Genomic DNA, 21,829 nt, shown 5'->3' on the forward strand with positions numbered 1-21,829 from the left:
AGACACTAGCATCTTTAGACAGGATAACCTGGCCAACTCTGAACTCAGGACAGGGCAGAGCAGGCAGCCACAGTTAGTCCCTCTGGCTCTGCATCTCTCCACCCTGCCCCTCTCCCCCCACCCCATCATTATCTCTCAATTTTACAGGCAATCAGTCACCCAAGCCAGGCTGGATGGTGGGCCTGGGGCGCGGCATCAGATGGGTAATGCCCTGGGCCTAGAGGAGCCGCAGGGACCGCTGTGCCCTGAGTTAGATGCAGCTCTAGTCCCCTGTTCTCCTTTGTCTCAGCCACACGTCCCACTCCCTGGCGCTCTGTCCACCACCTCTCCCGGCCAGGCTTGCGCTTATCTCGTCCCCTCTGGCCCCTTGCCCTGGTGAAGGGGAGACACATTGCCTGGCAGCCTGCTGTCCTGCTTCGCTGCTTCTAAGACTCCATGCACAGCGGTGGGACAGGCCCGTCAGAATCCAGATGATGAGGCCCTGCAGGGCCAGGCTGCTTGTCAGGAGAGCAGCTAATGCATTCAGTGGGCGCGGGGTGGGCCTCGGACCCAGGCATAACATGCATCCTGTGGGTGAGGGCACCACTCTGAGGCAGCTGAGGAAGTTTCCAGACCTGGGATCAGAACAAGAGATGTCTGGGAAGCAGTTGGGCTATCTCTGTTCCTTCAAGGAGTCAAACCCCAGGGAATGTCCCGACTCAGCCCTTTTGGCTAAACGAGCCTCATCTGTAAATCGGGGATAAGGATTCTGGAGAAGGTGGTTGTCCGCAGCACCGGCTGGCATGCATGAAGAAACGCTCTAAAGTGCTCACACAGCATGCAGGGCAAGGGTGCTTGTGCTTTGGGGCTCTGGGTGGAAAACAGGAAAATCGAGAGCTGGCTGGGCTGGGTGGGGGGCCATTCCTGGAGCAGTGGGCTCCCCTCCGCATTCCAAGCTCACTGCTCCCCAAGGGGCCAGTTATATTCTGGGATGAAGAGCCCTTGCAGAGGGTGGGAAGTAGATGCTCCCGCCAGGGACAGATGGGTGAAGGCACAGCTCCAGGTTTGTCCCCAGGACCCGTGGAGGGGGGGCGGGGGACCAGCACCTGCTTGGCCCCTGCCCACCCTGCCCTGTGCCCCACAGAACTGCAGGACATCACACAGATCTCCCGGGCCCGGAAGCCAGCCTTCATCCTGAGCTCCATGAGGGACGAGAAGCGGACGTGAGTGTTGGGGATGGGGCGGGGTCAGGGGAGGCGCACACGTGCGAGGCCTCTGGCGGGGCCGCCCAGCGGGCTTGGGACTGTTGTTAGTCTGCATCTGGCTCTGGGAGGTGGCTCGCGCCCTCTGCAGTTCACAGCAAAGAGACTGAATCTTCAGAGAGCCTGGGTCTACTTCCATCAATTGCCCTGCAGGCTCCCGGTCACACAATGGAGCTGGCTGTGGCCCTGTCACTTCTCTCCTCGCCCCTGTCCTGGGTCGTCAGGGGAGCTGGCCCAGATCTCCTCTGGAGAGAGCCCTCAGTGGCCTCAGTGCTGAGCCTGCTTCCCTCTGATTCCACCCGCTCCCAACCCTACCTCCCTCCAACAGCCAGTAGGGTGGGCTTGTGTCCCAAGCCCCTGCTGTCCACCCAGGCCCATTCTAGGAGGCAGCCCGGGGTGATGGGTGCAAAGAGAGGCCTGGGCCCTGATCCCGCGGACAGTCCCTGGTGACCTCGGTTGTCAGAACCCATGCCCGCCAGCTCGGCGAGTTCCCAGAACAAACATGCCTCCTTTCGGCTGTGCTCTCTCCACCCTTCCCTTTAATAATAGAGGTGGTTTATCTGTTCTCTGTTTTTGTTTTTATTTTTTTTTCTATCCTGTGTTCCTAACAGCCTTCCTCAGGAGGCACTCATTAGTAACCTTGCTTGGCAGATGCAGAACGTGAGGGGAAGTCACTTGCTTGAGGTCACAGAGTTGGTGTCAGAGCAGTCCAGGGCTTCCGCAGTCCGTGCCCTTTCTGCTCCCCACGGGCTCTCTCCTCGCTGCACCCCTGTGCCTCCCCCTGCAGAGAAAGCCCTTCCCTCCTGGAAGCAGAGGCAGCCCCGGCTCTCGGGAGCGGGTGGCCATATCGGTGGTTCCGCCTCTCCTCCTCTGAAGGGTCGTCTTCCCCTCAGAAGCTGTAGCCCACTCGTTTCCTCAGCCACCCTGGAACATGCACCCTGGGAGTGTGCCTGCTCTAGCAGCCTTCTCACGCTTCCCTCCTTGCACACCTACACATGCACACACACACCAGTGCAGGGGCCGAAGGGTTCCTGAGGGAAGACCAATAGGTCCCTTCCAGTGAGAGGAGGGAGGGTGCAGGTGCTCCAGCAGGGCCAGGGGAGTCTGTCCAACCCTGAGAGCCTCCCCTTCCCCCAGAGGAGGAGTGAGGAGAGAGTCAGGACACGCGTGGGGCCCTCCCCGCGCAGGTCTGCGAGCCGCATAGCTTAGCCCTGCTTCCTCCGGGTTGATCCCGCTGTTGCCAGCCCTACATCTTCAGAAGGGTCTCTTGCCCGTTTTCTCCAGCCTCCCTGCTCAGGGGCCCCACAGGCCTCCAGCGACAGCACAGCTTGCTCTGCCACGTTCCAGGCTTGCTGCAAGGCTGGGCAGCTTGTCCAGGAAAAGACGAGGGACCCCGGAGGCGGGTGTCACAGGCTCCCACATTTACCAGCTGTGGGGGTTGGGCCGGTTGTGGACGCTTTACCAGGCTGTGGACGGTGCCTCCCACCTGCCTGGGATACAGGATGTGCAACGCTGCACCAAGCAGAGCTAGGCCCTGCCCTCAGCGGGAGAAGAAAGGGAGCGAGCAAGTGACTTCAAAGTGATTGCTTATAGAAGGGAGAGGAACTCTGCACTCAGGAAGTGGGTGGAGCTGGAGCAGGCTGAGCAGGAGGGTCCCCATGGCATCGAGCAGAGTTTTCTCAGTTGTGACCTTTAAGCTGAGATAGAACGAAGAGGAGGACTTCACTGGCGGTCCAGTGTTTAAGACCCTGTGCTTCTAGTGCAGGGGGCATGGGTTCGATCCCTGGTCAGGGAATTAGGATTGCACGTGCTGTGTGGCCAGCTGGAAAGTAAAAATTAAAAAAGAAAGAGGAAGAGACCAGAAGGAAGGTTCTAGGTCTGAGCACAGAAGGGGGGGCCTTCTTCCCCTGGAGTCGGGGCGGGGCATGGCGGGTCATAGGGAGATGGGTCAGGATGTGTTGGAGAACGTATCACCCAGGAGTCATCAGACCCGGGTCCAGTTCCACCTGAGTGACATTGGGCGACCACCTGTCCTCAGAGCGTCATGCCCTCACAGATGTGCATAGGGAGTGTTTGTGTATTGGGTTGGCCAAACAGTTGGTCTGGGTTTTTGAAGGGCTCTGGGACATTTAAGTGAGTTCACGCTGGTGAAAGCTCCCCACGGCTCCTGACACATGAATGGCCCTTCCTCCCTGCCGCCCAGTTCCTCTGCTGCTCCTGCCTGGAGGCAGGTGCCCGACCTTCCTTGCCACCCATTCGGGGCAGCTACAGGAGACCAGCCCTTCCCCCAGCCTTGTTTTATCCACGCAGAGCTGGGAGACAGACCCAGGTGTCTGCTGAGGTGGTAACCTGGCCAGAAGGTCTTACCCACCCCCGCTGCCCTTACCTGCCTGGATCCTCTTCTCTCTTGCACCTCTGGTCTCCTGAAGTCCCGTCTTTACTCCTGTACTGACTGTGCTGCCCACCCCCAGCCCCCACCCCCGGGCCCCAGTAGCACGTGAGCTCTGCAGGGCTTGGTCTCCAGGGCTCAAGCCGCTGCCAGGCAGGCACCTCAGCAGATGCTGGGCAGATGCTCAGGGACATGGCCCGCAAAGTGCCGGCTGTAACGGGACCCTCTTCTCTCCCGCTGCTGTTCCCACCGCAGCCACGACCACCTGCTCTGCCTGGACGGAGGGGGCGTGAAAGGCCTCGTCATCATCCAGCTGCTCATCGCCATTGAGAAGGCCTCGGGCGTCGCCACCAAGGACCTCTTCGACTGGGTGGCGGGGACCAGCACCGGGGGCATCCTGGCCCTGGCCATCCTGCACAGTGAGGGCCGCCCCTGGGCCGCGGGGCAGGGCGGAGTGGGGCCGAGACCGGCCCTCTGGTTTGGCTGAGTTTGTTTTCAGAGCTTTGCAGAGAAGGTCATGGGGGAGGGGGGACCCGAAAGCCCGCTGTAGGGGGTGGGGGCGCGGAGGTTGTTGGGGTCTGAGGCTGGGAGAAGAGCTGAGGGTGGGCCACGGTGATGCCCTCCCAGTGCAGAGGACAGAGCTGCTTCCCCTCCCTTTCATTGTTAGGAGCCACCTTGAGTCACAGACCTCGGGGTAGGCCTTGTCTCAACTCACACAATGTCTCCTTTGTGGAGCTGCTGTCTGGCTGTGCAATGCTACCTATAGGGGGCCCTCTCAGAGCCAGCTACCACCCCACGGGAATTACCTCAGCCTCCCTGCCCAGGTCGGGTTCTAGGCCCTCCAACTCGTCCTCCAGACCTGAAGGCACCAGGAGAGGAGCCTCCCCCTCCTTGGCATCGGCCAGGCCTGTGCTCGGTGCCAGGGGGGCAGGACGGAGCACGCCCCACCTCAGGGAGCCCCCGGTCCTGTGGGGGACGCATGGGCATTAGGTGTTCACTGTGTGAGGAGGCTGTGGCTCGGCCGCCCAGGGTGTGGGGGAACAGGGGACACGGCCAGCCCAGGAGGTGGCCTAGAGCAGCGTCCACGGGACTCCAGGAAGAGGAGGATTGTCAGGCAGTGGCTGCTGGGACCTCTCTTCCTGGCCTCTGGGGCCCCATGTCCCTTCTCTGGTTTTCCCTGAGATAAGGGCCAGTTCTGCCCGGGGGTCGTGAGGTGTGGGGTGGAGAAGAGTGGGCACAGGTCCTCACTTTTCCTCCGCAGCCCCCCGCTTGCACACCCCTGGCCTGACTGAGGGGTGCTTAGCGGTTTACTTGTCCCATGAGGTGCAGCCTGCCCCTGGGACCGGGCCAGTCCTTCTATTCTGTGACAAATGGGGTGGATCTAGATTTATAAGCTTTTACACTTTCAGGGCCTGTCATTAAAGAAAAAAAACACAAACTACGAATATAAAATTAAGTTCTGGGCCCTGGGGCCGCTGAAGGGGATTTCTGCCTGGGTGGGAAGCTGCAGAGGAGGGTCCCAGGGGCCTCGGCTCGGTCGGTGCCCGCTCGCACCCGCTGTTCCTGTGCCCAAGCCCCCTGTCAGGGCAGCCCTTGCGTCTTCTCCCCACCTCCGCCCTCCTCGTTCCTAGGCAAGTCCATGGCCTACATGCGTGGTGTGTACTTTCGCATGAAGGATGAGGTTTTCCGGGGCTCTCGGCCCTACGAGTCGGGGCCCCTGGAGGAGTTCCTGAAGCGGGAGTTTGGAGAGCACACCAAGATGACAGACGTCAAGAAGCCCAAGTAAGCCTCCTGGGTGGGACCTGGGGGGCTTTGGTGCCGGCCATGCACCCCTTTTGGCCCTTCCTGGGGCAGAAGGCTCCCTGCCCTGGTCTGATTAAGGCTGAGCGGGGAGGGGTGGGGACGGTGCTGGGGAACATAGGTGCAGAACACCCTCCGCCCATGTCTGATGTTTTTCCATCCACACAGCACATCCCTGGGTCAGAGCGGGTTGATTCTTGTCCATCACACACATACTTGCTGAGCATGGCTCTGCACGTGTGTGTGTGTGTGTGTGTGTGTGTGTGTGTGTGTGAGATGTGGTGATGCAGCCATCAGGTGGGAACATTTACGATCTGATTGGGAGAGAAGTGACCTAAAAAATTGGCAACCACGCAAAGCACCACGTGCTTAGGAGCTTCCAGAAGAACCTGCAGCACCACCACTTCTTTGTAGTATTTATTTTCCATCCTGGAATTACTTGATTTTCTGCCTCATGCCTTGTTTGCCTGCCAGACTGTGAGCTCCCTGAACTAGGAATGTGACTGTCTTATTTTTCTGTAGCCCCAGCATCTAGCGCAATGGCTGCCTCAGAGTAGGCCCTGAAAAGTGTTCAGCAACTGAGTCTCTGTAGGGCCAAGAGGGGGAGAAAAGACTGTCGACAAAGTGGTCAGGGAGGGCTTCCTGGAGGAAGTGAGGTGTGAGCAAGCTCTGGAGGATTAGGAGGATTTCTTTTCATAATAATGCTTTTTTTTTCATTTAAAAATAATACATAGTCTCTTAAGAAAATTTGAAAGATACAGAAAGTAAAAAGAAGAGGAAATATATCATCCATGATTTATTAACTGAAAGATAATGTTTTGGAAAATGTTTTTTTATTTTATTCCTAGACATTTTTTTCTTTTTTATGGTGAAATAGAACATTTGGAAGAGTACATTAAACAGTTCCATGAATAAATCTAAAGCAGACACCCACGTTTGACCACCAGCCAAGTCCAAAAGCCCTTGTGCATGTGCCCTGCCCCTATCACAGCTCCCACTCCCCACCCCCCACGAGGGTAACTGCTATCTTGACTAGTGTGAAGTGGATTTCCCAGATTTTCTATCTAGCTTCGGCGCCTGAATGCAGCCCCCAGCATGGTTTCGGTCCTGCCTGTCTCTGGGTTTGGATGGAATCATTTTGCGTTTTATCCTTCCTTTCCTCAATGCCACGTTGGTCAGCCTGGTGCCTGCTGTTGGGTGAAGCTCTATGCTTCATTCATTCTCGTTGCTCATGTGACTACACACACCCCCACGGTTTATTTCTCCAAACACCTTTGATGGGCACTTGGGTTCTTTCCTGTTTGGACCTCTTGAGTCTTCAGTGGACATTTTGGGCCTCGTTTTCTGACCCTGTGGAGCACATGCCTAGGAGTAGAGCTGCCAAGTCTTGGAGGAGGCATGGCCTCAACCCTTTGATTCTGCTCCGTGGTTTTTCAAAGTGTTGGTTTCTGTTTCTACTCCCCTTAGGCATGTTTGAGAGTTCCTGGTGCTCTACATGGGCTTTCCAGGTGGTGCTACTGGTAAAGAAGCTGCTTGCCGATGCAGGAAGAGACTTGAGACTTGAGACCTAAGAGACTTGGGTTTGAAATTCTGGGTTGGGAAGATCCCCTGGAGGAGGACATGGCAACCCTCTCCAGTATTCCTGTCTGGAGAATACCATGGACAGAGGAGCCTGGTGGGCTATAGTTCATAGGGTCGCAGAGTCAGACATGACTGGAGCGACTTAGCATGCATGCATGGTGCTCTGCATTCTTGCTAACAATGATGATTGTCAAAGCAGTTTAACTTTGTAATGTTTATGTCTTTATAAACTGGGGGAGGGATATAAGATGCTGTCTCTGTTCGTTTGAATTTTCATTTTTCTGATTAACTAGTGAGGTTGAACACCTTTTCATATGTTTAAAGGCCATCTGGATTTCTTCTTTTGTAAAGTTCCTGTTCAAGTGTTTTACTCATTTTTGGCACAGTTGAGTGATTTGGGGGTTATGAGATTTCCTAATTATCTTTTTTATATTTTGAAACCTAAGCCTTTGATGGATACATGGATTTGAAATTTCCCATTCTAGGCTTGTCTTTTCACTCTCCTTACAATGTTTTGTTGATCAACAGATGTTCTTAATGCAGTAGAATTTATAAATATTTTACTTTTTATAACTTGTGCTTTTCCTATCCATTCAATAACCCTTTCTAACTGGAAGCAGGAAATTTGTTTCCTGTGTCCAGTCGCAAAACTCCCTTATTCTGCCTTTTATCAATCAAAATCTTTTATTAACTTAGGTCTTTTAGCTACCTGGAATTGATTTTTGTATCAAGAGAGATCCAATTTCTTGTTTTTTCCACATGAACAAACAGTTTCCCCAGTCTCATTGGTGAAAAGTCTGTCTTTCCCTCCATATTGCAGGCCTTGCGTCCAAGCCAAGAGTCTGGGAACCTTCCTGGGTCTGTTTTTGAAATGGAGCCCTAATTCTACAGCAAGTTTATAGCAGGGCTTCCTACCTTGTCCTTCTTCAGGGCTATTCTTGGAGGTCCTTTAGAGAAGTGGTTAAGAGCATGGACCCTGACATCTCCTTTTCTCAAAAATGGGAATAATATACTACCTGCTTCCCAGGGCTTTCATGAGAAGTAGAAACGTCATGTTTATAAGAAAAGTGCCTAGCACATAGAAGTGCTGTGTAGGATACAGGGTACTTGTTGCTATTTGCACTTCCATAGAAACTGTATCAATGGAATCAGACTGTCAAATTCTGCAGAAAAGCAAATCCTATTGGGATTTTTACTGTGATTATATTGAATCTGTTTGATTACTTTTTTTTTTTTGATTACTTTTTTACTGAAGTATATGTGGAGCTTCCCTGGTAGCTCAGATGGTAAAGAATCTGCCTGCAATGTGGGAGATCCAGGTTCAATTCCTGGGTCGGGAAGATCCCCCTGGAGATAGGAATGGCAGCCCACTCCAGTATTCTTGCCTGGAGAATCCCACGGACAGAAAAGCCTGGCAGGCTACAGTCCATGGGGTTGCAAAGAGTCAGGACTGAAAGACTACACTACTATTGCTACTAAACTTGATTTACAATGTTTCATTAGTTTCTGGTATACAGCAAAGTAATTCAGTTAACACACCCACCCACACATATTCTTTTCCATTATGCTTTATTTCAGGATATTGAATATAGTTCCCTGTGCTATACAGTTGGTTCCTGTTGCTTATTTTAGACATAATAATTTGTTGTAAACTTATTTAGGGGAGAATTGACACATTAAAACACCGAGTCTTCCAATTAGAGAATATAGGAAAACATTCCATTTGTTTTTAGTTTCTTAGTACAGTTTTAAAATTTTATCTATAGCAATCTTACACATGTGTTATTCTTAGGTACCTGCATATATTTTGTGCTACTGTAAATTATGCATTTTTTAAGCATTTCATTTTCTAATTGTGACTGGTATTTAGAAATACCATTTGTTTATTTTTTAAATTTTAATTGTGGTGAGATACATATAACATAAAATTAACTCTTAATCATTTTTTGCCTTTAACCACTTTTCAATTCAGTAGTGATAAGTATATTCACCTTGTCCTGCAGCTAATCTCCTGACCTCTTTCTTCCTGTAAAACTGAAACTCTGTACCCATTAAAGAGCAGCTCCCCATCCCTCCCCTCCCCCAGCCCCGGTCAACTACCATTCTACTTTCTGTCTGCATGAGTTGACTGCTCTAAGTACGTCATGTAAGTGGGACCATATAGTGTCTGTCTTTTTAAAACTGGCTTATTTCACTTAGCATAATATCCTCAAGGTTCATACATATTACAGCATGTGACAAAATTTCCTTTTCTTTAAAGACTGAATAATATTTTATTGCACTTATAGACCACATTTTGTTTAACCATTCATCTTTTGATGGACGTCTCCATCTATTAGCTACTGTGAATAATGCTGCTGTGTGCCTGGGTGTGGGTGTGTGTGTGTGTGTGTGTGTGTGTGTGTGTGTGTGTGTGTGTGTGTGTGTGTGTGTGTGTGAGAAAGTTGCTCAGTCGTAACCATATCTATCTCTGCTTTCACTTCCTGGTGCCTTTTACAGAGAGGATTCTTATGGGCTCAAATCACTCAAATATGCTAACTTTTAAAAAGTATATATATATATAATATTTATTTATTTGTTTGGCTGCACTGGATCTTAGTTGTGGCATGCAGGATCTCTTTTTTTTAGTTACGGCATGTGAATTCTTAGTTGCGACGTGTGGGATCTAATTCCCTGACTAGGGGTCAAACCTGGGCCCCCTGCATTGGGAGAGCGAACGAGCCTTAGCCACTGGGCCACCAGGGAAGTGTCCCTATGCTCATATTTTGTTAGAATTTTTGTATCCATGTTCATGAGTAAGATTGACCTGTTTATTACCATTTTTAGGTTGCAAGGTTTTGATTTCGAGGGAGTATCTCTCTCTCTTTTTTTTTTTTTCCTGTTTTCCAGAAGAGTTCATATAACAGTGAGTTATTTCTTCCTTGACTATTTGGTAGAACTTACCAGTGAAGTCATCTAGTACTGGGGTTTGGTTGGTAGGAAAATTTTTAACGATGGAATCAATTTCTTTAATGTTTATAAAACTCTTCAGGGTTTCCAAATGTCTTTTTGAGTTAGTTTTGGTTAAGTTACGTTTTTCTAGGAATATGTTCATTTCATATACATCTTTAAATTTGTTGGCATAGAGTTGTTCAAAAATTCTCTTATTATCTTTAATGTCTGAAGCATGTTGTTACGGCCCTCTTCATTCCTGATGATTTACACCTCCACTTTTCATGTTATCAGTCTTGCTACTACAAGCTTTTTAATTGGATTAGTATTTCAAAAAAGTAACTTTGGGCTATTTATTGGTTCTCTATTATATATACATTTTCTGTTTTATTAATTTCTGTACATATATTTATTCCTTCTTGTACTTTTTAAAGTTTATATGGCTGTTTTGTTTTTTTTTTTTAACTTTTTGAAATAAATGTCTGGCTCATTTATTTTTTGGCCTTTTTTTCTCTTGTACTATATAAATATGCATATTATATGTGTGTGTGTTTGTAAATCTAAACATTTTCCTCCATAGAATTCCCTGGTGATCCAGTGGTTAGGGCTATACACTTCCATTGCAGGGGGCATGGGTTCGATCCCTGGTTGGGGAACTAAGATCCCATAAGCTGTGCTGCACAGCCAAAAAACCAAAAAAAAAAAGAAATAAACATTTTCCTTCTTTAATTATATCCCATAAGTGCATTTAGAATATGATTATTCAGTTCAAAATATTTTCTAATTTTTACTATTATTCTTTAACCATTGTGATTATTATTAATAAATGGCATTTCTCAGCTTCTAAACTTAGAAATTTACAAGTTATCTTTTTATTATTAATTGCTTTGTAGTCAGAGGACATGCTCTGTTTGATTTTGGTCCTTTAAGATTACTGAGACTTGATTTGTGGCCTTCTACAGTCAGCTTTTATAGATGTCCCATGAATAATTTAAAAGAATATGGATTCTTCATTTGTTGAATGCCAGTATCTATACATGTTGATTAAGTCATGCTGGCTAGGAACATTTATTTAAAAGTTTCAAATCTTCTGTATTTGTACTAATGTTTCTATCCACTTCTTCTGTCAGTTACTGAGAAAGATAAAATCTTCCAGTCTGGGAATTTGTCTTTTGACTTCTCTGTCAATTTTTACATTAATATTTTGATACTGTGTGATGAAGTACATATAAATTTAAACTTTTAGGAATCTTTCTGGTGATTGGAAGCAGCTTTCTTTATCTCTAAGAATGTTTTTTGCCTTAAAGTTTATTTTGCCGATATTAATATAGTTATACTAGCTTTCATGGTTATATTTGCATGGTATGTCTGTGCTCATGCTTTAATTCAACCTTCTTGATCCATATGTTTTAGATGTCTTTCTTGAAAATAGCCTATATAGTTGGATTTGTTCTTTATCTTATCTGTGCGTTGTCTATTTATAGATTATATTGCATAGTAATATATTTAAGTTATCTAATTAGTTGTCTGATTTAGCTGTTTGGTTTGACTATCAGAACCTTCATATAGTTAATCTAGCAGTTTATATGGTTGATCCATTTATATTGACATAATTACTCATATTTTGGGGATGACATATGCCATCCTATTTTGTTCTATGTTTCTTGCCTTCTTTTGGATTTACTGAATAGTTGTAATCATTACATTGCACCCCAACCCCAATAGTTTGAAATTTATGCACTCATTTCTGTTTTTTTTTTCAGTGTGTAGTATAAAAGTCTAAATTTAATTGATACCATTACCCACACCCTCAGATAATCAAGGATTTTTAAATGTTTTAATTCTATTTTCTTTCCCTTATCTTATTTATAATGACTTTTCTGTATTTTAAATCTATCTTTTTTTTTTTTAATTTCACAAGATACTGTTTTTTGAAGTTGGTGTTTATATTTATCTAGTGGTGCACTGGTAAACTCGATCTCTTAGCAGGGGAAAAACCCTGGTTTGTATTGTTTGCCAATTCCCATGGTGAAAATACTCCCACTATGGCTGAATTCAAGCTACCAACATTTTAACAACCAGCCCATGAGATGTAGCAATAGGTTCTCACAAGCCAGTATGAGCTGGCCTCAGCACACCATTGGGTATGTATGTGTGTATGTATTTGAGTATGCATATTTGTGTGTATATATGTGCATCACATCTTTGCTTTACAGTCTTTCCTGCAACCACCTTCCTTCTGCGTAAAGTACATTCTTTTGTTTTTCCCATAGAGATGGTCTGCTGGTAGTGAATTCTCCACTAGCAGAGTTGTTTGAAAATAGGTTTTTTTCATCCTCATCATTTAAAACTAATTTTATTTCACCCTCATCAATTGACATTCTTTCCTTTCTCTCTTATTCTTGTTGAGTATAGAATTCTAGGCTGGTGATTTTCTTGAAGAGCATGAAAGATAGCTTTCTATATCTTTTAGCATCCATTGTTGCACTTGTAAAGTCAATTTCAGTTTAACTCTCACTCCTTTGAAAGTAAGTAGTCTTTTTCCTTTGGGTGCTTTTATTTATGTGTTTATTTGTTTTTGGTGCTCTACAGTTGTACTATGCTGTATCTAGATATAAATTCCTTCTAATTTATCCTGCATTGGATTTCTTGGCCTTCTTTAATCTTTGGATTGCTGTCTTTCTTCAGTTCTGGAAGCCTGAGTCATTATCTGTTCAACCTTGCCTCTGCCTAAATTTCTCTTGCCTCTCCTTCTGGAACTCCAATGAAAAATGTTAGAGCTTTTCTGTCTTTCATGTCTTTTAACTTCTCCTATATATTCTTTCATTTTATCTGTGTTGGATTCTGGTTAATTTCTTCTTACCTATTTTCCAATTCACTAATTCTCTCTTTAACATTATCTGATTTTCCATTTAAATCATTCAAGTATTTATTTATTTATTTAAATTTCTAGAAGTACTCTTTGGTTTATCTTCAAATCTTCTAGGTCATTACTTGTAGTTTTCTATTCTCTGAAAATATTACCACGCTTGTCTTTGATGTCTTTCAACATTATAAGCATAACTGATTTATAATCTTGTCTCAGGATTCAAATAACTGCTGTCTATATAAGTATGTTTTTCTGTCTGTGTTGGTTTATGTTTATTCTCATCCATGGTATTTTATTTCATGATGTTACCCCTCTTCATCATTTTTGAAACTGTGTGGTATTCCTTAATGTTGAGATATAATATGTGCAGATTCTATGGAGCTTAGAATGAGGGTATCTTCTCTCATGTTATATCTTCCAGGTACCCATGTACAGTACCATCTAGGGCCACTGTAACTAAATCCTTGGCATGAAGGTTTTGGAACTCCCGCCTCCCCCAGGTGGTGTGAATTTAGTCTACAGATCTGCAGGATTAATTTGTGGTTATACATTTTCAGGGATTTTTTTTCTCCTTCCCTTGTTCAATGCCAGGCAACTTTACTCACAGCTTCAAGGAGTGGGAAGGAGGCAGGTTTATTTTTGGTTTACCCTTATCCAAAGGTAAAGTGGGTAGTCCTTTGGGGTTACAATCTAATGTGGCGGGGGGGGTCTTCCATTACATCCCTAACCTTGGTGAACTCTGGATTTTGACTTCTGTCCATCTGGCCCAGTGAGACTATCAGCAGTTCAATTGAAGTTCAGATTGACAGTTTGGTGTCTGCCTTCAGGTCAAAGCTGGGTTTGTGCTCCTTTTACCTCTCTGGGTTCTTGCTTATCCTTAGTTTACCCTGGTCTTTCCTTTCTATTTTGTCAGATCATCTGTGCTTTTAAGATTTGTTTATTTTTTCATTTTTCCAACATTAGTTTTTTGTTCAGTGGGAGAAATATTCGAATAACCTTTCCCCAAGATTCTTCAAAGTGGAAAACTAATCTTATTTTCCTATGCAGAGGGTTTTTTTGTTCCCTTTTCTTTATATTTTTCAATGTAACAAATACATTTCAGTATTAGACTAAACTCCTTGGTAGCCATTTGAAACGGCTGCAAAACATTCCATTGTTTAGACACTCTCTCCTATTGTTTCCGTGTAGACCGTTCATTTTTCACTGTAATAAATTACACTGCATGAATAGCCTTAAACAAAAAGCTTTCATTGTAACTAAGATTGTTCTTTTAGGCTAAATTTTCCAGAATGGAATTCCCAGATCAAAGAGCCAGGACATTTGTAAGGGTCTGAATACATACTAGTTTCCAGGGGGATTGTGTCAGTCTACACTCCCCTCAGTATTTAAGAATGTCTGTCTCTTGAGACAGTTAGGAGTCTTCTTTAATAGATTGTAGACTCACATGGCAGAACATTGGTAAACTATCAGAGATGACACTCTGAAAATTCTCCCCTGACTCCAGTCTGGGAGTTTCAGCTCCCAAGCAGTCCCGTGTCCCAGAGGCAGCTCACTGTTACATGGGTCCTTCCAGAGTTACTGTCTGACCCTCTAGAGGTGGGAAGGGAGCAAATAGGTACATGGAGTCTTTTGGGGTTTGTTTTTAAACAAATAGTGGCATATTACACATGGGCTTCCCAGGTGGTGCTAGTGGTAAAGAACCCGCCTGCCAGTGCAGGAGATGTGGGTTCGATTCCTGGGTTGGGAAGGTCCCCTGTAGAAGGGCATGGCAACCCACTCCAGTATTCTTGCCTAGAGAATCCCAGGGACAGGGGAGCCTGGCGGGCTGTAGTCCATGGGGATACAAAGAGTCGGACACAACTGAAGCCACTTAGCACACATGCACACATATACACACATTGTCCTGAACCTTGCTTTTTCCACTTAAACAGAAATACTTGGTGCTGACCACCCAGTAGTACATGAAGCAGTACTGCACCTGTTCCATCAGCACAGGCCCACTGAACCTTGGTGTATTGAACCCTTCTGCTGATGGACATTTAGTTGTTTCCAGTCATTTGCTTTAAGGTTATTAATAGCCTAGTGTGTGCCCATCTCCCACAAATGTGGGAGCATCTTAGGATGGGTTCCCAGAAGTTGGAATGCTGGGTTTAGGATTAGTGCATGGGCAGTTTGGATAAGGATTGCCAAGGGCGGATTGTCAAGGATGGGTGGGTCGGTGGCTTCAGCATCCTGCTCCTTGTTTCTCCAGGGTGATGCTCACAGGGACGCTGTCTGACCGGCAGCCAGCTGAACTCCATCTCTTCCGGAACTACGAGGCTCCAGAATGTGTTCGGGAGCCTCGATTCAGCCAGAACATTAACCTCAAGCCTCCAACACATCCATCAGGTGAAAACCATGTTTGATGCATCTGTGGGAAGTGATTGGCCTCAGAGGCTGTGGGGTGGAGAGCGGGGACACACACACACACACACACACACACACACACACACCCCCACACACACACCCACACACACACACACACACACACACCCACACACCCTGAGATCTGAAATGCAGCATCTCTTGTGCCACTGAACCCCCTCCTCCCCCACCCCCAGAGCAGCTGGTGTGGCGGGCAGCCCGGAGCAGTGGGGCAGCCCCCACCTACTTCCGGCCCAACGGGCGCTTCCTGGACGGTGGGCTGCTGGCCAACAACCCCACGCTAGACGCCATGACTGAGATCCATGAGTACAACCAGGACTTGATCCGCAAGGTGAGAGCCACCGCAGGTTGGGGGAGCTAGATGTGACCGCCCTTGGCAGTTTGTTTCTGCAAATCTTACTAAGGACTGACTCCTGGGAGAGCAAGTATCTTTTATTCATGTGATCATTCATCCGTGCCCTTGATGGCAATTTTATCTCACTCTTGAACCTGCTTGGTGTCTGCCCAAAGCACTGTGCTAAGAGGGATTCTGAGGTGCAGTCCAGACCAGGTGGTGAAGGGTGTTAATGATCAGTTAACAGCATCTGCTGTTTGTGGGGGGGACAGCATGCAGACTGGTCTGTGCCAGTCACAGGCCTAGCCACACTGCCCGCCCTGGAGACACACGCTTGCCCTTGGGGCACTCATATTTAGGGAAGACAGTCCCTAAACAAGCACACGTCCATCCAAGTGTTTCAGATGCTTGTGACAGAGAATGGTGCAGGGCCCAGGAGCATCCCCCGCCCCCAGAGGCCTGGGGGCTCAGAAAGGGCTCACGGAGGAAGAAAGCCCATCCCAAGGCCTTTGGGGAGGGGACAGTGCAGAGTCAGTGATCCGGAGGAAAAGAAGTGGCCCTGAGCCCAAGGAGCCTAGTGCAGAGGTGGGCAAGGCCCACACATGTTAGGAGAGGCAGTGTGGGGCCTGGCTCTGCCCATGCTTCACTTCAGCCTCTGCCTGGGCTGCTGATAGAACCTGCCTGGGGGCTGTTGTGAGGTTTCCACGGGCTTTTATCTGCAAAGGGTTTAGGACAGTGCCTGTCTGTGGGTATCCTATATCCCTACTGGCCGTGGTTGTCACTGCTGCCAGCACCAAGCCCCCGAGGCAGCCCCAAGCTGCAGACAGACGAGTGCCCTCTAGAGGCCAGATGAAGAAGGACAGGGAGAGAGGGAATCGCTGAGAGACTGAGATGGGGAAGGGTCCTCAGACGTCACCTGTCTTAGTGAATGAGGAGCCTGGGTAGGTGGGTCACCAAGGTCGCCCAGAAGATTGGCAGCAGAACTTGTTCCGAAGCAAAGGAGAAGCTGTGCTTCTGCCATCAGAGTTCTGTCCCCCATCCTCTACCCCTCGGTGTCCCCATCCGTGGAAAGGTCCACCAAGGGGAAGGCCTGCTCTGACCTGTCCTGCTCCCACAGGGTCAGGACAACAAGGTGAAGAAGCTGTCCCTTGTCGTCTCCTTGGGGACAGGGAGGTCCCCGCAGGTGCCTGTGACCTGTGTGGACGTCTTCCGACCCAGCAACCCCTGGGAACTGGCCAAGACTGTGTTTGGGGCCAAGGAGCTGGGCAGGATGGTGGTGGACTGTGTGAGTATGGCCTCTCCCCAGCCCACTCCCCTCGGGGTCTCAGCCCCAGGGTGAGGCTTCCTGTGGGAACCCTGGGTGTCAGGGAGATGGCAGGGCTCTGTGGACCCTCCTTAGCCAGCTCAGAGGAGGGGGGATCCCCAGTACAGAGTCTCAGTGCTGGCAGGACCCTCGGTGACCAGCTACAGCAGGGTGTTCAGTTGTTTAGCTGAGGATTCTTTCCTTCACGCATGGCCCATGTGGAAGCCCAAAATGTCAGATGGACAAAGGCTGAGGGGGCCGGGAGGTGGAGGCCTGTCCACTCAGCCACTCCATGCTCACCGACCCTAGACCGTGCTGAGCCACCTGTCCCGGCCACGGCCCGTGCCCCTCTGATTGCGGAGCTGGGACAGGCCACGCAGCACAGAGCGGGGGGATTTGTCCAAAGTCACCCTGCTGACGGGGAGCTAAGCCACCCTGGGACCTGCGGAGCCTGGACAGGGGCTGTGGGTGCCGTGTGGGCTGAACACTCACAGGGGCCTCTTCTCACCAGTGCACGGATCCGGACGGGCGGGCCGTGGACCGGGCCCGGGCCTGGTGCGAGATGGTCGACATCCAGTACTTCAGGTGAGGGCTCGGCCGGCCCCAGCCCCCAGCCCCCAGCCCCCAGGCTGGACTGCCCTTTCCCCGAGGGGCCGCTATGTGTCCTAAGCCCACCCCAGTCCTAGCTCTCATCCCCTGACCCGGGCCAAGTGTCCTGGGGTCATGACCCCTCCTCCTTGCCCCGGACAGATTGAACCCCCAGCTGGGGACGGACATCATGCTAGACGAGGTCAACGACACGGTGCTGGTCAATGCCCTCTGGGAGACTGAGGTCTACATCTACGAGCATCGGGAGCAGTTCCAGAAGCTCGTCCAGCTGCTGCTCTCGCCGTGAGGCTGCCAGGCCCCCAAATCCCCCTTCCAGCTCCCCCACCACTACCATGCCGCCGCTGGGCAGAGCCGAGCCCAGGCTGCTCTGGGTCCACAGGCCCGGCCTGGGGGAGCCGGGCTTGTGGCCTGAGGCTGGTCCTAAGGCCTCTCTCTGCTTCGGTCCTTACCTCCTGGCATCTGTGTCACTCCAGGCTTAGAAAGCCTCGAGCCTCACTCCGGCCACTCCCTAACCGCCAAGGACGACCCTCGGGCCCCTTGCCCTGGCGGCTCAAACACTAAGGGCGCCGGGGCCGGTGCCCAGCCCTGGCCTCCCCGAGGGCCCCAGGCTCCTCCTGGTCCCTGGGGCTGCAGTGACCTCTTCCACCCTCAGCCCTCTCACCTGGGGTGGGGCTCGAGAAGCAGGCCGTCACCGCCCCTTCAGGAGGGAGCCCCGGAGTGGGGTGTCCCATTCGACTTTGCCCCTCTGCACACCCCAGCCATCCTCCCGCTCAGAGACACCCCACCCACGAGCTCTCCGCGGCTCTCAAAGGTCACTCCTGTGACTTCAGTTATTCCTCCCGCCAGGAAGTGGTTTATGTGTAGAGTGGGCTCCGGGAGACAGCCCCTAACCGTGAAATAAATGGTTTGATTCCCGTTGGCCTGTGTTGTGTGTGTGAGTGGTGTGAATGCCCCCCACCCACCAGCCCCCCTCAGCCTTGACCGTCATCTGCCTGGGTCCATGCCGGATGGACGGAAGCTCTGTTTCCCAGGCTCCCCAGGGCGGGGACATCTCTTCCCTTTAAGTCTCCCCCAAACCAGCCTGAAGTGTGTTCAGAAGCGGCAGCCAGGCCCACCTGGCTCACAGTGGAGGGCAAGGGAGAGCCCAACTTGCTAGAAGAGGGGATGAGACCCAGAGAGGGCAAGGGGCTCGGGCACCGTCACACAGCGAGTGAGCAACTGTGCCCTCAGGTCGGTGTGACTCCGGGGTTTGTGCCGCCCCGTCTCCAGCATGTGGAGGAAGCGGGGTGCGTACGGCAGCAGAGGTGGGAGCCTCAGCCCTTGGGGTGCAAGTCTGAGGGGCTCGGGGAAGAGAAGGGGCTGAGAACAGTGACGAGATGTGGGTGTGTTCCCCCCGCAGGGAGGGGCTGTCAGGGAGGGTCCGGGGTGGTCACTGCACAGCTTGAGCCCAATAGGGTGAGCACTGCCCAGTGTAGGCAGATGGGAGGGCCGGGGGCCCCCCATGACCAGGGGTCCCTGCAGGCCTGCGCAAGGCTCTTCCTGGAGGCGGTGACCTGGGAGAGTGACCATCCACGCGTGCCCACTGGTCCGCGGCTCAGGGGTAAATAATTGAAGGGCAGGTCACATGAACCCACCCGCGTCACAGGATGCCTTCCCCGCCGGGTCTGGTTACACCAGAGATCGCATTCTGACATCCCTGGCTGGTGAATAATTAAGCTGCCACCTCCTCCTCGGCCGGCCCTCCCTCGCTGGGTCCCACTCTGCTACTTCCTTCGCTGCCCGCCGAGCAGTGGCCATCGGAGGGTGCCGACCCCCAGTGCTCCCAGCCCTGCCAACACCCGCTTAGTGCCCGGGCACGCCCACTCCATGGCCCCCGAGATGGACCAGTTCTACAGATCCATCATGGCCATCTACAAGGTGAGTGTGTGGGCCGGGCCCCCTCCCAGGGCTCGAGGTTCAGCCTGCTCTGGAAGACAGAGGGTGAGCAGGGCGGCAGCTTATTCTGGGAAAGAAGGCCCAGAACCAGGCTGGGCTGAGCTGTGGGCCTGGGGGTGGGGTCCCTTGGGGGCAGTTGGCCCTCCAGCCCCAACCTGAGCCTCCCAGAGCAGAGGTTCATCCCATGAGTGACAGGCCTGCTGAGATAGCACTCAACTGGAGCCCCCAATTCCCAAACACTGGATGCAGCAGGACAGGACCCAGGGTGGCCTTAGCTGGGAGCAGGGGACCCAAAGAGCCTGGACCTGGACCCCCAGGGTGGAGGAGTCTCTCTGTCTCTTTCTGTCTGGGTCTCCCTATCTGTGCCTGTCTGTCTCTCTGGTTTCCGAGCCCCACACTCAAACTTCCTACCCCACTCCAGAGGGGTTGCTGCGGTCTCCACAGACATTTATTGAGCACCTCTGGTGTATAGGACCCTTACAACCTGTAAACCTCACAAAACACCACCTGTGGAGTAGAAAATAATCACTCCATTTGACAGATAAGAAAAATGAGGCCAGAGAGGTGAAACACCTTGCTCAAAGACATTAAGGGAGGAAGAGGGCCTGCTGGGATTTGAATCAAGACCCAAGTCTTAAGTTCATCACCCAGGGTGGTCTCCACTGGCCATGTGGTGGCCCACGTGACCCAGCCTTCGCCTGGCTCCTGAGGGGCTCTTCTCTGAGCAGGGCAAGCTCTGCCCCTGCCCCAGAGGTGGCTGTCAGCAGCCCACAGGTCCTGAACTCAGGGCAGGTTGAGTCGTGCCCAGCTGGGCGCTATGACAGACCGTAGGCTTCAGCCCAGTGGGAGGAGAACCTTCTAGGCGCAAGTGCCCACTGGCCAGGTGGTGAGCAGGAGATGGCCAAGGGGACGCTGGCCTGGATCCTGGCCTCTGAGGCCCTTGCAGCCAAGCCAGGATTCTGGGTGACTTCAGGGTTCTAAGCGGGCTCCCCCAAGTCAGGCTTCTCACTGGGGCTGGGGGGGACACCCTGATCCTGAGTCCCATCCTTCATTCGGTCTTCTGCTCCCCTCCTCCACCCTCCCTCCCGCTGCCCTCGGACTCCAGAGCATCCTGGAGCAGTTCAACCCCGCCCTGGAGAACCTGGTGTACCTGGGGAACAACTACCTCCGGGCCTTCCACGGTGAGTGCCCGGCCCCACCCACGCGATCGCACGTTCCACTGTAATCTTTGCACCCCGTGAAGCCTCGTCCCTACACACTCCCATGCATCACAGTCACCCTCACGCCCTGCGTCCAGAGACCCCTCACACACCTTCATGTGTCCCTTAGACGCTCCCAGAGATGTAGTGCCCAGCCCCGTGGGCTCACAGGACCTCAACCACACACACTTCTACATGTCACCCCACAGTGCCAGCTGTTGAGCCCACCACCATACTCAGACCACCTCAGCACCCCTAGTCTGACACCCTGGCCAGCCCCCCATCCACCCACCTACAGCCAAATCTCTCCCCTCACTCAGTGCCTGTGCAAACAGCTCCCGTCCCCACCCCCAGCGCTAATCAGCAGAGAGTTGTGAGCTCTGGAGCAGACAAGCTGGGGACACACCCAGGGCTGAGCGTCACCAACCCCTCCCTGCTTTTTAGGAGTTTAAAGTCCTCGCACCAGCGACCTGAGCCCATGCCACCCCCACTTTGAGCCTCTACACCTGCGCCTCCTGATACCCCTGCCCACACCCGCCTTCTGACACACATAGATGCCTGCACCCCCACCCACAGGGTCCTGCCCCCCAGGGAGGGCCCCCACCCCTGCTTCTCCTCTGGCCAACGCTACCTCTCCACACACACACACGCGCGCGCACACACACACACACACACACACACACACACACACACACATGGCCCAGGCACCCCCTCCCTCTCCCACCCCCCCCAGAGCCCCCCACACTCTCCTGACCGAAGGAGAGCCCTCCAGAATGGGGGGTGGGGAGCACACAGGGGAGGAGCTGCGGCTGGACGCCTCCCCTTCTCGTCGCAGCTCTGTCCGAGGCGGCCGAGGTGTACTTCAACGCCATCCAGAAGATTGGGGAGCAGGCCCTGCAGAGTTCCACCTCGCAGATTCTGGGTGAGGCACGCCCCTTCCCCTATCGCTCTGCTGACCTCAGGGGCCTGGGGGACACGCCTCACAGCTCCACCTCCCCCCACCTCTTCGTGTGGTCCAGGCTCTGCCTCCTGGCGCCTCCCCTCAGGCCGAGGGCCTGCCTTGCCCCCCATTCGCGGGTCCCAGAGAGGGTTCCTTTTACAGCCTGGCTCTTCCAGGAAGTCCTCCCCAAAGACATGGGCTTGGCAGCCCAAGGGCCCAGTGCCCAGACTCTCCTTCTGGAACCCATGCCCCTCCTTACCCCTCCCCGCAGGAG

At 51.3% G+C, this 21,829-nt stretch overlaps 2 protein-coding genes across 7 annotated transcripts in view; both read left to right on the forward strand.

Annotated features, from left to right (window-relative positions):
• The window catches only part of PLA2G6 (phospholipase A2 group VI), a 57,170-nt gene extending 38,774 nt beyond the window's left edge, over positions 1 to 18,396 (forward strand). For all 6 annotated transcript variants that reach the window (XM_043881708.1, XM_043881709.1, XM_043881705.1 and 3 more), the window contains 8 exons: positions 1,124 to 1,202; positions 3,886 to 4,049; positions 5,262 to 5,412; positions 15,063 to 15,199; positions 15,412 to 15,566; positions 16,687 to 16,854; positions 17,384 to 17,457; positions 17,623 to 18,396. In XM_043881708.1, coding sequence (XP_043737643.1) covers positions 1,124 to 1,202; positions 3,886 to 4,049; positions 5,262 to 5,412; positions 15,063 to 15,199; positions 15,412 to 15,566; positions 16,687 to 16,854; positions 17,384 to 17,457; positions 17,623 to 17,767 — 1,073 coding nt within the window. In that variant the 3' untranslated portion in view covers positions 17,768 to 18,396. The remainder of the gene's footprint in view (positions 1 to 1,123; positions 1,203 to 3,885; positions 4,050 to 5,261; positions 5,413 to 15,062; positions 15,200 to 15,411; positions 15,567 to 16,686; positions 16,855 to 17,383; positions 17,458 to 17,622) is intronic.
• Positions 18,397 to 19,178: 782 nt separating this feature from the next.
• Positions 19,179 to 21,829, forward strand: part of BAIAP2L2 (BAR/IMD domain containing adaptor protein 2 like 2) — a 29,768-nt gene continuing 27,117 nt past the window's right edge. The window contains exons 1-3 of the mRNA XM_043881710.1: positions 19,179 to 19,398; positions 20,522 to 20,597; positions 21,451 to 21,537. Of these exons, the coding sequence (XP_043737645.1) occupies positions 19,348 to 19,398; positions 20,522 to 20,597; positions 21,451 to 21,537 (214 nt within the window). The 5' untranslated portion in view covers positions 19,179 to 19,347. The remainder of the gene's footprint in view (positions 19,399 to 20,521; positions 20,598 to 21,450; positions 21,538 to 21,829) is intronic.

The sequence above is a fragment of the Cervus elaphus genome, chromosome 22 (genome assembly GCF_910594005.1).
Source record: "Cervus elaphus chromosome 22, mCerEla1.1, whole genome shotgun sequence".
NCBI lineage: Eukaryota > Metazoa > Chordata > Mammalia > Artiodactyla > Cervidae > Cervus > Cervus elaphus.